The 17,876-nt window shown below is 41.2% G+C and overlaps 2 protein-coding genes across 8 annotated transcripts in view; one reads left to right on the forward strand and one right to left on the reverse strand.

Moving 5' to 3' along the window:
* The window catches only part of LOC117496148 (NLR family CARD domain-containing protein 3-like), a gene marked incomplete at its 3' end in the record, with an annotated part of 682,747 nt that overhangs the window by 324,369 nt on the left and 340,502 nt on the right, over positions 1-17,876 (reverse strand). The window lies entirely within an intron of this gene.
* safb (scaffold attachment factor B) lies at positions 351-17,466 on the forward strand. 7 transcript variants are annotated; one of them, XM_034147026.1, is made up of 21 exons: positions 351-640; positions 1,285-1,378; positions 3,667-3,722; positions 3,869-4,075; positions 4,176-4,241; positions 4,948-4,987; positions 5,746-6,229; positions 6,586-6,629; positions 7,746-7,852; positions 7,965-8,114; positions 8,735-8,823; positions 9,043-9,092; positions 9,205-9,284; positions 9,409-9,548; positions 11,316-11,421; positions 11,514-11,743; positions 12,977-13,151; positions 14,435-14,508; positions 14,603-14,661; positions 15,354-15,408; positions 16,633-17,466. In XM_034147026.1, exons 1-21 carry the CDS (start codon positions 488-490, stop codon positions 16,757-16,759), a joined length of 2,586 nt encoding a protein of 861 aa, XP_034002917.1. In that variant the 5' UTR covers positions 351-487; the 3' UTR covers positions 16,760-17,466. The 7 variants fall into 7 exon arrangements, 6 of the variants coding, with proteins under 6 accessions (XP_034002917.1, XP_034002919.1, XP_034002922.1 ...); XM_034147028.1 differs by having other exon boundaries at positions 16,636-17,466; XM_034147031.1 differs by having other exon boundaries at positions 11,547-11,743; positions 16,636-17,466.

The following is a 17,876-nucleotide window of genomic DNA, read 5'->3' on the forward strand; positions in this document are numbered from 1 at the left end:
GGTCATCACCTAATTTCAGTTCTTCATAACCTCTGAGACGAGACTTAGCATGTTTTCCTTTCAATTCAGCACTTCTAAATCAGACAAAAATAAGTTTAATTTAGTGTCAATTTCTTCAATATGAAGCCCCTCTTTTTGTCCTTTAATTTTTGTTGATAGACAGTCCTGAAAATCCTAGTCCTAGCATATAGCATGTACAGAGAAAAGTCGTTTCAATTCAGCATCTAAAAAGTTGCAGTCATCATGATATACTACTATACTATCTCTGCATATTGCTTGTTTCCCTCTTTCTGAAACCACATGTATGATATCGCTGCACTCTAACTGCACTGCGCATGCGCCGTATTGAAATGGCTCACCACAGCCACCATTTTGCAGTAGTTTTGTATAGCAAGCTGCTTCCATTCGTTCTGCAGCACCAGGAAATAAAGTGTATCAAAAAAGGGATTAATTAAACCTTGAGAGAGATATTTTCACGGACGAAACGATGGCTGACCCATCCGCAGACGTGACTCTATCGGAGGGAGCAGAGGTCCGCAGACTGTCGGATCTGAGAGTGATCGATCTGAAGGCCGAGCTGAAGAAACGAAACCTGGATACCACCGGCGTCAAAAGCGTGCTGTCCGAGCGGCTGAAGAAGGTATCCAGACTACTCTCTATTTAAACGATTAGGCACTCCATTATACTAATACACACCAGCCTACAATTCGTTGTTTTGCGAATGAACCCTGTTAATCTTAACTTAAGCTAGGTTAGCTTCACCGGCCCATTGACCTGAACGGTGTGCTAGTTAGCATTAGCTAGCATTTGCGCCAACCAGCTCATTAACTGCTCTTATTTTGTAGCTTTTTACACATTTGACTTTTTTTTTTCTTCCTTTAAACTCCTTCTAATGATATACAGTCTATTCAAGTTCACTCCAGTTTTTATTGCTTTTCGTATTGACATGAAATTATACCAAAAAATTGATTAAATTGTGCAAAAGTTAAACATTTTACACAATTCTTAACACCTTCATTATTGAGTGACCACTATAGTTATTGTTTTCTCTTCTGTTTTCTCTACGTAATGCCCTCACTTTTGAATTAATGTGATGCACACTGATGTGTCTTTTTCTTATGTATTGGAATAATCGTTAAATACATTTAAAAAATAACAAAAACAAAACAACTGCTCCAATCTTTTATTTATTTTTAGGTTTTTACACATTTTACCTTGTTTTTGATACTTTTAACTCCTTCTTATTTGTACAGTCTATTAAAGTGTTGGTTTCCCCATAACCAGGCAATCGAGGAAGAGGGTGGAAACCCTGATGAGATTATTCTTGCTCCAGAGTCGATCCCTAAGAAAGCTACTCACGTCAAACGGTCCTCCAAAGGTAAGGTTTGCATGTTGAACACCATTGAACCAGACACTCCTATAACGTACACTCTGACATCATTACCCGCCTTTATTAGTTCCTGTTTAAATGAAACTAGACTGGAAAGTCAGCTCTGCTTGCCAAGTGACACATGATACTGTGTAGTGGTATTGCATGCACATTCTCTATCATATCCACAGCAGGGAAGCATGCATTTACAGCATTGAAGGTCTTGGTTATCCAATCTTGAGCTCCCTCTAACTGTGCTAATACAAATAAATATATATAAAAAATAGGTGTTTACAGTTTTAAAACAAAATGTAAAGTATATGACTGCCTGTACTCATGACTGGCACCATTATGTAGTACATATGTAAACACTAAACACCTTTCATTTGACCCTATACTGTTACATTTTTTAATTTCTTACACTTCTTTACTTTTACGATCATCCTTTTGTGAATTCATATCTGTCCTATCCTGTGTTTCACCCTTGTTTCTGTTGCATGCTAATATACCTGAAATTCCCTACGGGGATCAATAAAGGTGTATCTTACAGGGTTCTTACGGTCATTAAAAACCTGGAAAAGTCATGGAAATTCAAAATGCTAATTCCAGGCCCTGGAAAAGTTATGGAAAACAATATTTTTCCCAAAGTTTTGGAAAAGTCATGGAAATGTAACTAAAGTTGCATCAAATATAATTTATATTTTAGCTAATCGCCGAAATAGTAATACTATAATGATAATAAATACTGTATCGTATAGTAATGAAACATAAAATGGCATTTAACTGACACATTTTCAGTGGTACCGCTGAGAGAGTAATGGTTTTGGTCATGGAATATTAGGTAAAGGTCGTGGAGAAGTCATGGAAAATCATTGGTGAAAAAGTGTATGAACCCTGATCTTATCTAATCTTATCTAGAGGTAAACTCAAAGTCTAATGGACCAGATGCAGTTTGCAGAAAAATGTGTTATTTCGGTCTGCTCTGTCTTTGCACACTCAGTCTTGTGTTTTTTGCAGCACAGAGTTATTACAGTTCTGCAACAGAACAATAGTTTGGAAAAACAAATACACACGGAGGAAGGGAGAAAATATGTTCTCTATCATCTGAAAGAGCACGTAGTCAAATATAAGCTATTTAAAAAGAGACGATTTGAGTCGTCATTCGAAACTGTCCACTGAGTCAGCAAATCTAGCATTTAAACGGCAGAGTTTTCCATATTTTTGTGTCATAGTGGCTTAAAGTAGTTTCCCAAAGGCTTTTGTGGCTTCCTTGGGAAGAGTTAAAAGAACATGTAATGAGTAGTTGCCACGCCAGAGTAAAACATATACTTAAATTAGTAGAATTTCAAATGTTTCCCTGTATTTAATTTCCATTTTCAATAAATGTACAGTGTATATTTTCCTAGGCAGGTCCCACAAGTAGTTTAAGTGCTAAGCAATGTCATTGTCTGCAACAAATAACCAATATTTAATGAGTTTTATTAAGTGGAATTTAGTAGGAGACTGTAAGAGAGCTGTTTTATAAAGTAGGGCTGCAAGATTTGGGGAAATAATGTAATTGCGATTTTTCTGACAGATATTGCGATTCGATTTGCGATATTTGTTTTTAAGCGACCCAACGGAGGTTCATTGTAAAATGCGGCCATATCTCCGGCTAGGAAGGTCGTATCAACGTGCTCCCGTCTCTAGCACCCCCGCAGCCCGAGCTACGAGTGAAAGAACTAAACTTACATGAAACGTCCGTTGGGTTGCTTTAAAGTCAAGCTTCAGTTTCAGACTCACCCTGTAATAGATGTAGAACATGTGATGGAGCATTACTAACCTGACTCAGATGGTTTGTTTCACCAAACCATCTAGGAACGCTCCGTTGGAAGCCATTTGGAAAAGTATTTCAAAAATACTAGGCAGATGATTGGATCAATCTGTCTTATCACCTACTATCATGGGCCACTTCTGATTGGTTAACAATGACTGGTACATGTGGAGCACAGCACTTCTGATTGGTGTGGATGACTGACACACAAGAAGAACAAAAAATAAATCGCAGGCTTTGCGATTTGATAATTGCATCATTTAAAATCGCGATTTCGATTTAAAATCGATTAATCGTTCAGCCCTACTATAAAGGCAATAGTAATTTAGAAAAGTTGGTATTGAAGTGCATTGTGGTGTAAGGTGTACCAACTGTGCAAATTGTAGAGGTAAATCTGCACTTCTGTGACCCACCGAACATTTCTTTGACACCTCTGAGACATCAAAATGAGCCCTTTGACTAAACTAAATCATATTTTCTGCAGATGCAATGCCAGAGAACGATGAACCAGAAGAAAGCACTATGGAGGAAGATTGCAATGTGAGTTTGCTGAACCTATTTTCTCACACTTAAGCAGTTCTATAACGGGATGCTTTGCAGAATTGAACTCCCTGCATAGTTTTTCGATACTGCTGTTCAGCGTTCTTTATAGACTTCAGCAAATGTCTGTCTGTCTTTCTTTGAAGGAGGAGCATCAGGATGATCATGAGAACATGCAGGAAATGGACATCCTCGACATGAGCGTTCTGGATGACACGGAGAATGACAACGGGATACCAGCCGAGGACGATGAGGAGGAAACTGTCAATTTACCCTGTGACGACGACGCACTGTTGAAAGACGAAAATGAAAACAAGATCTTGGAGTCAGAAGATGAGGCAAAAGCTCCAGAGGTGAGAAATCATACAAGAACAAACTTGTCAACTCATTCTGATATTCTGTCCGTCTAACTGGCAGGTTTTTTAATGTGACCGCATTTGTTTGTTTTTTTAGCAGATGGAGGCATCCGAGATGTTAGAGGAGAAGGAGGAATTACTGACTAACTCATCAATCACTATGGTATGTTCCCTCACAAATATCTTCCAGCATGTAAAGCTTGTGAATCTAAGGCACATGTGTCAAACTCAAGGCCCGGGGGCCAAATCAGGCCCTTGGTGGATTTAATTTCGGCCCGCAGGATAATTTTTAATTACTATTAGATCTGGCCCGCCGGTATATTGCACGCACACCTTCACTCCATCCTGAGGGTCTCCTCAGCTCAGAGCCTGACCCCAAACATTGATGACCTTGCACCCAAGATGAGATGCCAAGTATCTGGCTTGAACTAGCGTCACAGAGCAGCACACTGAGTTTAATGGATGTTTCCTTCTGCACTTTTTCTCTCACGACAACAGGGCATGTTTGGTTCTTTCTTTGAGGGAAATAGTTTTTTTGAAGCTGTTGTTGGCCTGTGGAAAAATGTGATCATAAGAAATGACTCTGGAAAATCTGCAGATAGAGCCATAAGAAATGAATGCAACTGATTATTTAATGTTTAATGTTGTTTTTATAGGCAATCATTTAAGCTTTGTTAGTTCCAGGTTTAATATGTGCAATAAGTTCATTTCAATAAGTTTTGCAACAAACATTGAACCAGTCCGGCCCTCGACTAGTACCCATCTTTCTATTTTGGCCCACTGTGTATTTGAGTTTGACACCCCTGCTCTAAGGTAATCCACATTTCACAAACTGTCACATTCATTAAGACATCATTGTCTTCTTTTAGGCGGAGGATCCAGATGCAGATGACGTGAAAGAAGTAACAGGTACTGTAAGAAATGGTTTGAGAGAAAAAAAGGTGGCGGCATCTTTTTACAGTGTGGAGCTTGGAATGCAAACACTTTGTTTTGTTAGGGGGAGAGACTGGAAGCCCAAAGGGAATTGCTGGCTTTGTGTTGAAATGTGGTTAACCATAACGTATACATATTACTGGTCAAATTGATTTAAGATGCCAGTTATCTTCTTGCACTACAACAATGAAGTGTGGTTAACAACTTGATGCACATTGACAGCAATTAAACATGGTCAGGGAGGTGTGACCGCAGTCTTTCTAGGTTTGCCACATGAAGACAAAGACAGAAGATCCACCAAGACTCACTTTTTAAAGACATGGACTCAGAAATCAGCTGGATATGAACTTGCTGGACTTGAGCTAAAGTTGTTGTCATTACGAATGGACACTGGTTACGTCAAAGGTCGAAAGAAGACGGGACTGCAGCGAGAATCTGCTGCCGCACTGCTGATCTTGTGGCTTTCTTCAGCACTGAACTCTTTGTCTGCTTTGCATCAGGTGAACACTGTGGTGAAAAATGAGTGGCACCAGTTGCTCAGTTGTCCTCCAGCCTTTTGGGTTCTCTTCCAGTCTCTCGTTAGGGTCTGCTTCATCGTTTTAATTCATAGTTTCTAAGGCACAGGCCAGTGGTCATGCCGTTCCTAATCCAGGCCTTGCCAGTTCCTCGTTAACCATTGCTGTGTTTCAGAAGTGATTAAACTCTGTGCCATTCTATTCCTGTTAAATCCGTAGAAAATGAAAAAGTAGCCGGGTCTTGTTTATCTGAGCCACTTAACGAAGATCAGCACCAGAGCCCCGAGACGATCCCCGAAGAAGAGCAAGCTGCCGCGGCCAGAGGGGAAGACAATGTGTCCGACACCGGAGACAAGTCCGAGCAGGCCGCCTCTGGAGACGTGGAGACCGTCCGGGATGTTGTGGAGACCGTCCGGGATGTTGTCGAGACCGTCCGGGATGTTGTCGATACCATCCGGGATGTTGTCGAGACGGACGCCTTAGAGGTTGGGGACACACAGAAAGCCCCAGAAGAGACATTTGACTCTGAAAACAAAAGCACGCAGGCTGTTAGTGATAGCGTACAGGGCACTGTGGGAGAAACTGTTGATACAGAAATGGGGGGTGAGGAGGAGGATGAGAAGACAGAAGAGAAAGCTGCCGCGGATTCAGCGTCCACAGTGAAAGAGTCCTCTTCTGTAGAGGGCGATGATCCGAAAAAGAGGTTTGTTGCTTTATGTCTACTAGAAACCAAAATGGCTATCTCTGTTGCATTGGCTCCTTTGTGCTAGCAAAATTTGGATTGCTCTTTTTGGAGGTAAAAAAAAAAAAACGTTCTGTGCATTTGTCCGTTTTCATTTGTGATTCTTTACACTCACCGATCTGACTTTATTAACAAGTAATGTATTGGGATTGCCAAATCCATTTATGCACTGTTAAATCCCTGCTCTATGGATCATGATGGGCTGATCACCGTCAGTTTGTATTACACCATAAAACACAACTATAAACATCTGTATGAGGAGAGATGGCGAGGACCCTCACTGCTGTTTGCTTATTGCTTTTTTTCTTTGCCTCTAGCTCTGAGGAGAACGATGCCAAGACTGAGACAAAAGATGAGACAGGTGAGTGTCGAGTAGAGCTGCACTGCTATGACCAGAATCATAATCACGTCGAATGAGATAATATCATTTCTCATAAATATTAATTGGGTAGGGCCAAAAATATTCTTTTATATTCTGCCCTTTTTCATTTGATAAACATAGCACTGCTTTCCCTTGCCTTTTGTGCTGCATTTTTACAATGTGTTTTTCTGCAAAATGAGACCTAGACGCAACATTTTAATAACATTTACGCAAATTAAATCAACAGAGCACAGGGTGTCCGCGGGGTCTTAAAAAGTATTAAAAGTTGATCAATCAATTTAGCGAAAATGAAGGCTATTAAAAAGTATTAAACGGCATTTTCCAAGGTATTACATTTTGTAGCTTGTTTTCAATAAGTATATAAATGGTCCAAAGAGGTTGTATTCTACAGTCTGCCTGAATGTAATCATTGCGTAGGTGTGTAGTGTGATTCTGTGTAGTTTATTTATGGCATCCCGTTGGGTTTGACGTCATCTGAACAGGACATCGCACGCTCACTGCTTGATAGCGCACGAAGGTCCGTTTACGCCGGTTGTTAAACAACATCGTTATGGGGAAATGCAAGTTTGCGTCCAAATGGTTGGAAGATAAGGAGGAAGGACAATCAATACTGAATATAGTCAATGTGAGGTAAAGTGTGTCGCCAAGGTAACCGGTTAAAACTCAAAGTGGCGATGAGGTCTTAAAATGTATGGAAAGGGTCTTAAAAATGGTCTTAAAAATGGTCTTAAAAGGTCTTACATTTGACTTCAGGATTCCTGCATATACCCTGGAGCACTGTTTTCACTTTTACCGAGTGCTACGTTCCTGATATTCAAATAAATAATCAAAATAAGATTGAAAATATGTTTTTTCTTTACCTGAATTCAGTGCATTTTCATGATGCCTATGTGCTCTCTGTGAATGACTTGGACTGCAGTTTCTCCATTCAAGAAACGTTTCTATGGCCCACATTTTAGTTTAACTGTCGACCATGTAATCCTCGGAAACAAACATCAGGTTTTATATTTTATAAACTGTGCAGACCTAGAATCAAGTGTTTGTTTTTGTCTTTTTAAATTCAGTCAGTTACATGGTCATTTATTTGTTGTATAGCCGCTGGAAGTGCTGCGGCTAGCAGTAGCAGAAATCTGTGGGTCAGCGGTCTTTCTTCCACTACTAGAGCGACTGATCTGAAGACTCTCTTCAGCAAATATGGCAAGGTAAGTCCAAGCTAACTATTCCTTACCACACCAATTTACACATCACTTTTAATCTTATCTAAAATGTGAGGATTTCTTATTTGTTCCTCCTTGTCTTCCCGTTTCCCTGCAGGTTGTTGGAGCGAAGGTGGTGACGAATGCTAAGAGTCCCGGGGCTCGCTGCTATGGTTTTGTCACCATGTCTTCCACTGAGGAGGCCTCAAAGTGCATCGAGCACCTCCACAGGACTGAGCTGCACGGCAGGATGATCTCTGTGGAGCGGGTCAGTGTCAGGAGGAAGACTCTTGATTATAATATTATATTTATATCATTGAGATAAGAGAAGAAGAAAAATAAAACAGTCTAGATCAGCGGTTCCCAACCTTTTTCAACTCGGCGCCCCTTTAAGAATCTTAACACATTCAACCATAAACAATACGGAGGCTAAATAAAGTTCTGATTGGTCAATTCAGAACATGTGACACGTATAGAGCAGACCGCCGTCAAGGACTGTAATGACCGTTGCTAAGGAGGATCAAGAAAGAGAAAGGGAAAGAGGTTCAAATAAAAATAAAAATCTTAATAATGAAATGTTTCCACACAAATCATAATGTTTTGCAAATTATTTGGCGGCCCACAGGTTGGGAACCGCTGGTCTAGATGTTTATTTACTTTTAGGGTGGTGCTCTCCAAACAGCCTGTCAAAGTTTTTCCATAATTAAAATGTCACCTTCAAGTCTGTTGTGAAATAGAAGTGGATTGCTAAATGTAATATGTTGACAGAAACAACCTCATCAGCTGCATACACAAGACTCATTGTTCACGTTTATTGTATGATACGATTAGTGTGAATCTGTTCATTCATCTTCTATGAGTTAACTTGTTACTATTTTAATATTTTAGGCAAAGAATGAGCCTGCGGGGAAGAAGCCTGCAGACAAGAACGACCCCAAGAAGTCTGGCAGTGACAGGAGACACTCCTCTGACTCCAAGTAAGACCGCGTACAAGCTGCTGCATCTTTAAGTGTACTCTCAGCTTGGTATTTTGGTCCTGTGTGCTTTTAAATATCACATGTGCATACATTTTTAGCCGGTGGTAACCTAACAGCATTAAGAAGTGTGAAAAAACAAATGTGAAAATCAACTTTATTGGAGAGTGAACTATATATTGATTAAATTGATAAAGCTCACACTGTTCATATTGTCTGTAGAACCGAGGTGAAGGACGGTCAAGCTGAGGGACAAGGAGAAGATGGCAAAGGTAAGACATCTGCAATATTTCCAGCTTGTAACTTCGAAGTAACCCTGAAAAATGTGTCTCCTCTCTAAAACCTTCATTCTTATTTTCAATATCAATTGTGTTTGTTTGACAGGGCGAAACGAAAGGACTGTAATTATGGACAAGTCCAAAGGAGAGCCTGTCATCAGTGTGAAAACCAAGAGCAAAGAACGAGTAAGGAAACACTTCCTCACACAGTGGCCCTGAAATACAGAACCTCTGATTCATATCTGCTGGACGGATTAGATTTTGACTTCTTAAAAACTCTTCCCTAACTTTCTACTTGTCTTTTCTGCAGAGCTCAAAGAGTCGGGACCGCAAGTCGCCGAGTAAGGAGACGAAAGAAATCCTGTCGTTCGACCAGATCAAGGAGCAGAGAGAGAGGGAGCGACAGAGGCAGCGAGAGAGGGAGATCAGAGAGGTGGAGAGACGCAGAACGTAAGGATCCTTTAACTAACATTATTAACTTATAAAGATTGTTCGAAAAATGTGGAGTTATGAAGAAATTATTTTTGTATCAGTTTGTACATAATCATTTTTCACCGGATTCAAATGTCTCATATAATTAGGATTGGGTGTATATACCGTGCAACAATAGTAATGCGTCCAAAACAGTTTTCACTGCTTTAGCTAATGTAGTTTATCCAGCTGCCGCACCAGGGTGCTACGAATCAAGATTTTCGTTTAGCAAGCTAAGAAAGCTTACTTAAATATCTGCCACAACATAAGTAACCGGATCAAAGTAACATTACGTAGCCTACAGTCCGCGGCACTGTGAGTGCAGACGGCGATGTGTCCCATTATCATTCATATCACATCATAATGTATCATATATTTCCTTATCGGAGTCAGCTTCTTGAGCCGTATCTGGCGTGCAACACTCACAGTGTCACATACTGTATGCAGAAGTATTATTTTAATCAACACATTAAGTTGACGAAACACTTGTCAAATGTAATTAAAGTCAGATCCACTCGTGTCTTGGACGGGGCAGCAGTGATATCATAAAACTGTTAATGAACGTATTCAAACACTTTTTCTGTTACCAGCTGTATTCACCTTGCAGCTGCAGCTATGTGGCTTTTATCCTGGATAAAGTGTTTAAGTCATGGATGTTTAAAGTTTAACATCTTCATATTTGTCTAATATTAGTTGACTTTTCATTCAGGAAATATATGACGCGCTGCGCTGTCAGTACACGGCTTGTCCATGTTTGTGATTGGTCGAACACTCCAAATACCACCCCTTTTATGTGAACGCGCACCTAACTAGATAGGACGCGGCTGGCTTGAGCAATCGAGTTGATAGCCAGCGTCGTAGGACCGTTTAGCGAGAGCGTTTTTTTTTTGGATTTAGTCAACCGGATAACTCAAAACATATCCAGGATATGTTGAACTAGATTCGTAGTATACCCCCCAGGTTACTTGGAGACTGAAGTTGAACAGAGCTGGAAAAGGATGAAGAAAAACTCCGGTTACATAATCACCAGACATTTGCACTAGTTTATTTTTGACAGTTTCTTAAAAGAAAAATTAGCAAAACAAGTCTTGGGATATACTCTAAATACGATACGATATTACTTTATTGGTGGTGACGTCACGTTGTGTCAAGTCGCGTTGTGTCAAGTCGCGTTGTGTCAAGTCGCGTTGTGTCAAGTCGCGTTGTGTCAAGTCGCGTTGTGTCAAGTCGCGTTGTGTCAAGTCACGTTGTGTCAGGTGGTGTCACGTGACTTGAATTTTGAATTGAGCCGTCCCTTATACTATCTCTTAACGTCTCCCTGCCGACAGGGACACCCCTCCTGGCATGGTCCTTGGAAGATGCAGCAGTGTTTTGTTTTTTTTAGTCACAGGAATGCACTTTGCTGGCGGCGAAAAGAATCCCACCAGACCCCTTTGCCCCTCCAACAGAGGGATGTCCTTGTCCTTTTTCGTCATTTCAAGCGATAAAAACTCTCGATCTTCTCTCAAATTTTTTTTTTTTTGGATTCAAATGACGGCAAGACGCCCCCCTGGCGGAAACGCTGCTGGAGCACAAAGGATGCTTCAATCTGACTTTATTGAATCTCCCATTAGATGGTAGCAGTTAATATTCGCTGTTCAGAACATGCTTTGGGTCCCAGATGATGTAAATAACAAATGCCTCTGATATATACTTCAAAAACATGCATGTATTGCTAGAGATATAATATTACACGTCTCCTTTCAGCGATCGGGACCGTGACACCCGTCCGGACCGTGAGCGCGAGAGGATCCGTCTGTTCCGAGAGAAAGAGGAGAGGAAACACTTGCTCCGGAAGAGAGACTATCTGGAGGTAATGTCAGATTACTGATTTATTTATTTGCTGTTCCCGTATCATAACTGTCAATTTTCTCATCATCAGCCTTACTTTCTCTCGAGTTTCAGGTTGATAAACTCACTGAACGGTTTAACCCTCAGGTTGAGAAGCAGCGCCTGGACGCCGAGCGCATGGAGCGTCAGTTCCTGGAGCGAGAGAGGCTTCGCATCGAGTACGAGAGGCGGCGCGAGCAGGAGCGCATCATGAGGGAGAGGGACGAGCTGCGACGACAGCAGGAGCAGCTGCGCTACGAGCAGGACCGCCGCTCCCTCAAGAGACCCTACGACATCGACAGCAGGTACATAGTGACGGCACACTCATTCTTAAAGGCTATATATCAAAAAACATCGTGGAGCTGCAGAGTAATCCCAGTTTACAACATGTCAGTGAGTGCAAAAATGATCAAATATCATGAATCATATGCAATCAGTCAAAATAATTAGTTATATTTCCTAATTGTTAAGCAAGGCAAGTTTATTTATATAGCACCTTTCAACACAAGGCAATTCAAAGTGCTTTACAAAAATGAAAGACATTAAGAAACATATTATGAAATAGCATTTAAAAACACTCATTTAAAAGCAAAGAGAATAAAACATAAATAACAAAGGTACATGAATAAAGGTTACAGTGCAGTGTGAGATATGAATAGTCTTCAGCCTGGATTTAAAAGTAGTGACCCCGGGATTCCACCGGGTCCGTCTGCGCCGCGGTTTTGGTCCAACCTCCTCCAGCGTCATAACCCACCGGGCGCGTTTCAGAAGCGGAGCGTCGTGCCTGGACAGGCTACTTTGTACAGACAAAGTTAATAATAATTGTAAAAGTCCAGTTATAAACGACATGAATCAAAGATGTGTTGCTGTATTTTAGTGGTAAAAAAAAATGCATTCATCATCATAATTATTCTATATATAATTTACACAGTGCCTGTAAACCGGAGGAGAACGCTGGCATTTCTCCTCCTACTTGAAAGACTACGGAGGGATAGAGTCTGCAAAATGTGTTTATTTTGGGGATTGACTGGATGCTCTGACCAGTCCAGTTCATGCCCGGCGCTATGCAACGCCTCGCGTCGAAAATAGACTTGCATCCTATTTTGAGCAGAGCCCAGCGCCGAGACGCGTCTGAAACGCTTCTGAGCCGTAACACGGCGCGTCTGGTGGAATAGCACCCATTGACTAGAGTGAACTAGAGTGATCTTTGCGAACGCCGCGGCGCGGCCGTACCGCGACGCAGACGGACCCGGTGGAATCTAGGGGTTAGTGAGGACTCGTCCTAAGATATAATAAAAACACATTTCCGATAATAAGGTTTGGAGCTTCACTACTTCTGTATGTACTGTATATATGAAATCCTTTATTTGTCGCAAAATAAGGGACATTAACATTGATACATACAACAAGGGCACAGTGCAGATGTAAGGCATAAATAGTATGTTAGTATGTTTAATAGAAACACGTGTTATAAATCAAATAAGTATTCTATCCTAGTGAAAATAGCAGCATGATAAGTTTCTCTGCTCCTCTCTCAGGAAGGAGGACTGGCCTGAGAAGCGCATGGCTCTGGACGACCGCTACAGCCGCTCGGAGTTCGGCCGTCAGGACCGGTATCAGGACTTTGACCACAGAGACCGGGGCCGTTACCAAGAAGACACGATGCTGGACAGGCGGGACAACCCTCGCAGCACCGCGGACAGAGATAGTCAGGTAAGAGGTGTGTGTGTGTGTGTGTGTGTGTGTGTGAGTGATAAATATCATTGATTTTGCACTCTGGTTAGACCCTCCTAATTTAGTTGCATTACATTTCATTTAGCTGATGCTTTTATCCAAAGCGACTTACAATTACCAATTACAGGGACATTCTCCCTGGAGTAACTGAGGGCTAAGTGCCTTACTCAAGCGCACACTAGTGGTGGTGTTCCTGGCGGGATTTGAACTCACAACCTTCCGATCTTCAGCCCACCTCACTATCCATTAGACCAGGGGTTTTCAAAGTGTGGGAAGGTGAGCCTCCCCTCAGAGAACATAAGAACAGTCGCGCCCCCCCTCACAATTATTATTGCTATTATTATTATTATTATTATTGTTGTTGCTATAATGCAGGGGTATTATTAACCAGTGGAATGCCCTTACCTACTGGCCTAGTTAAATCAAAGTGGTTACTTATTTTTGTCTGGGCAGTGTAGTTGTACACACCATCTTATTTGACTTTCTCAGGGCAGACCCCACAAAGAAAAAAATATATGTACACACGTAAGGTCATCATCTTAACAGTTTTTTATGCTCGAGTCATCCGTGAGCAGAGCATCAAGTTGGCATGCCTATTACAGCTGAATGCGGCGATTACCATCTTGTTCAGCAAAACGCCTCACAAAATATTAAGATCCAAAGCTTTAGTGCGTTTTGATTCAATGCTGAGTACAGCCACACTTGACAGTCTCTTCTCTGTCATTGTAGACCGCAAATACCTTATTCCTTCCGTGTACTTGGGTCCGAATGCTTCTCGTTTTCTGCCGCCCGTTCAATTGAAATCGCCGCCAATCACATTTCCTCGCTCGCGCCAGGGTTACAAGGCTCGCGTCTTGTGCTGCATTCACTTGCCCTCGGACATCAGGGATTTTCTCTGATAAATGTCCGATGAGCCACAACTTTTATTTCAAAACAAAGCTGCCAACTGGGGTGGCCAGACGCTGTCTCCTCTCTCACTTTAGATAACTTCACTAAAAATCGATCCATGTTGCCGCTCGCATAAAGTTAGCTGAAGTTAACGAGCTAGATTTCACTGTTTCTCTTTATTTTTTTCTCACGCTGCGCCTCCCCTGAAGCTCTCTGGCGCCCCCCAGGGGAGGCGCGCCTCACACTTTGAAAACCGCTGCATTAGACCACCACTACCCCTAGTTAAACTCTGCTTGCATTATGTAATGACAATAGAGTAAAGTAATCTAATATGTAATAAGTGAATTCTAACCTTCCCGTGTTTCTTCGTTCAGCACTTCTCAGACCGACACGGCAGAGAGGGCCGAGACTCCTGGAGCGGAGGTTTTGATAAACGCATCAACCCCAGGTGAGACTCAGCCTGAGCTGCCACTACATTTAACATGAAGCCGTGTCCAGCGCTGACATCTTCATCATTAGTTAAAATGATTTTTGTCTTTTAGAGAGGGAGGTCGAGACTGGGACTCTAGCAGGAAGGGGGATGGAGACAGAACATGGCAAAGTATGCTTGATTTTTCTTTTGTGCGTGTGTGATGGCTGTACTACTAGTTACATTAAAATGTTTGGGTAGGAGCGCTTCCTTTCATCAAATAAAGTTAGTTTGAACTACATTTATGTAACTCTAATAGCTACATGCTACCATGTGCATATAAAAACACAATATATGCTTTTGTGATATTATAGGGTACTGTTCTCTCTGATTATTAATACATATTTAGACAAAATACCAAGAAATATCCAAAGCAGCCTCTCTAAAGTACGATTAAAATGCCTTTGTTTTCATGGCAGAGACCTTGAAAACAAACTGTTTTTTGTTTTTACATCTGACGTGACTTTGCCATGAAAATAAAGGCATTGTTTTTGTTTAAAAAAGATCTTGTCATTTGGTGACTACTTCATACATGGGCTGCTTTTTCTTGATATGATTGGGAATCTACAGTTTAGTTTCAAACGTCAGTTCATTGAAATTGTACATTGACGATAAAGGTTTCCATACATGACCTGTAATGTACATTTTGAAGAATAGTAGTTTGCCTTCCTAGGGTAAGAGTGGAGGATGACAAGTATAGGAGCAGGCAGAAGGAAAGTGGTGCAACATGTCCATAAACTTTAGATTGAATTCTACTGAAAGGCTTTAGAGACGGATGTTTAACTCTCTGTTCTAACCATCTGATGTTTTGCTTTTTGCTCCAGGTAGAGACGGAGCCATCCCGGGCCAGAGCCACATCGCACGGGGAGGAATGGCCAGGTGAGCAAAGGAGTTATCCCTCATTTTGGATGTTATCAATTAGGGATGCTCCGATCGCCAATTTTGGGGCCGATCGCCAGAATCAGTATCGGCCGATCCCGATCCGATCGAGTGGGCGGGGCCTATGGGGATCTTCCATTTAAAGCGATGTTTAAAACTCAGTTAATGGGGCTCATTCACTGGCGCTTCCACAAACAACAACCAACATAATTATTACATTCAAATGAAGTACATTATTCAAGTTTACATTAACTTTGGATAATAACACAGGAGAAATGAGCGGAAGCGCTCTCTTTTCCTCTCTCCCCCTCTCTCTCTCTCTCCTGACAGCCCGTCAGTATCGTCTCATGCAGCTCACTGATCCAGTAATGAGTGACCCGACAGTGAAGAATAAATATATGTATAACTAGTTTAGCTTGTTCCAGAGGTAGATAAAATAGCTAAGTGTGTTAGGTCTAACTCTTAATGTGTGTTCTGCTCCGCTCACCGGTCCGTCACAGCGGGTGGAGCTGCAGGATTTCTGCTTCACACACACGTTGCATACCGCTATTTTATTGTCATTTTCGGACACTTAAAATACTGCCAGACTAGACAGCTTGTTTTGCTGCGCAGAGAGAAAAGTGTCATGTATTTTACGTCATAATTTTACGTCATGCGATCGGCTCTCGTGATCGGCATTTTTAGAGAGCACCGATCGATCGGCAGAGAGTGAGTATCGGCCGATATCGATCGGCACATCCCTATTATCAATCAATAGCAAGCACTCTATTTGTTAGAACGGCGACATAAGTACTACCATTTTTACTGAAGTAAAATTGTAAAGCACTCTGTCACAGAGAATGTAGAAAAATAATTACACAATAAGATTTCCGTTAAATAATCATCTCTAAAATTGATTTAATTACTTAGTGGATAAAGAGAAATGATGAAAAATAGAAAATGTCATCCTCTTACTACACTGCTACTGTAAAACAAATGAAATAGACAACACTTGTGCCACATTAGGACAATATACAAAATCTAACAAGATATCTAGTCTGGTATCAGGAGATCAATATATTGCCCTGCCATAATATTGGCTTTGTAGTAGAAAATAAATTGAAAAAGGTCAAATATGAGCTCCTCAAAATTGTATATCATGAAAAAAGGTAGTAAATGTCCTTCATTACATTCCCCTCCTGGAACAGTGTATTGATTGTGTCTTCTTCTGTGGTTTTATTCCAGCAGCCGCGGCAGCTACATGAACACGAACACGGGCACGTCTCAGTCTCTGTCCGGCGCTCTGAACCGACAGAACCAGCTGATGCAGGGGGGGGGGCTGCAGGGGGGGGCGTTCGGACGCCGCTATTGATGTAAAAAAAAGTGGGACTGTTTCACGAGGTCACACCTGGAACCATGTGACGCTCTTGTTTTGTACATTTAAAAAAATAAAAAAAATAATCAGGAATTCTTTTTTTGACACGATTCCAAGCAATTTTTCATGGAGACTTAATTTTATCTCTTATTTTTTGTGTGATGTCGTGCTCGCCTGCCTTGTATTTATCATCCAGTCCAAACTGAAGTGTGTGTGTGTGTGACACTGTCTGCGTGCTGTTTAAGCAGATTGTCCTGAATTCAGACGTTTTGTAGACCTCTGGGTTGATGGACCTCTGTTTGTGTCCGAGGCAATGTGGAAGATTTTCATTGAATGAGCAATTAATTTGTTCATAGCTTGAGGGTCATCGTTTTATTTTTTTTTAAACACAGATGTTTGGTGAAGTTTCGCTGTTTTTAGAGTAAAGTCACATTCAGAATTTTTCAATCGGTGCTTTCTTTTGTTCTTTGGTTTGTGTGACTGTTGGATGATGATCACAATCTATTGATTAAGATCTGTTATAAAGTCTACATTTCAATGGACGATGTCTCACACCACTGTTTCTGTAACAGAAATGTTTTTTTTTGGATAAAAGTATAATGTTTAGTTTTGTCTGTTGGGTTCATTTTATTGCCAGCTGCTGGTGACGAGTGTACAAATACACCGGGTAAACTTGGCTCATCAATAAACGATTTGTCATCTTTTTGGAGTGTTGCTTCTTCAACAAATCATCCCTACTCATAATTATTTATACAAGTATTATTGCAGAGTATGAATGGGTCTATAAACAGGTTATAGATGTAATGCTAGACTTATATTGAGCTGACGAAAGGAGAAGCAATGACTTGTGATGAGTTTTTTTTTATTTATTAATCAACTGTCACAAAAAACAGTAAATGGGGCAGCTTTAGCCAACATTAGGCGCTTTCACACCAAGTACTTTGCCGTACTTAGTTCATCAGAACTTAGTTCATCAGAACTTAGTTCATCAGAACTCTTAAAGCAGATCTAGTTCACACCGGAATAAGTCCCTGGGGGAGGATTAGGCAAATGAAGCCGCTGACGTCACTACTTCTTCTGCTTTGGGTTTTGTGGGTGTTACTCAATCTCGAGT

Source organism: Trematomus bernacchii, unplaced genomic scaffold (assembly GCF_902827165.1).
Source record: "Trematomus bernacchii unplaced genomic scaffold, fTreBer1.1, whole genome shotgun sequence".
Taxonomy (NCBI): domain Eukaryota; kingdom Metazoa; phylum Chordata; class Actinopteri; order Perciformes; family Nototheniidae; genus Trematomus; species Trematomus bernacchii.

Bases quoted from the DNA above. Each gene is read 5' to 3' on its own strand.
- safb (XM_034147026.1), top strand. From the start codon at position 488: ATGGCTGACCCATCCGCAGACGTGACTCTATCGGAGGGAGCAGAGGTC. The intron at 1,379-3,666 runs GTAAGGTTTGCA...TATTTTCTGCAG, and splicing joins CGTCAAACGGTCCTCCAAAG to ATGCAATGCCAGAGAACGAT. The intron at 6,630-7,745 runs GTGAGTGTCGAG...TTTGTTGTATAG, and splicing joins TGAGACAAAAGATGAGACAG to CCGCTGGAAGTGCTGCGGCT.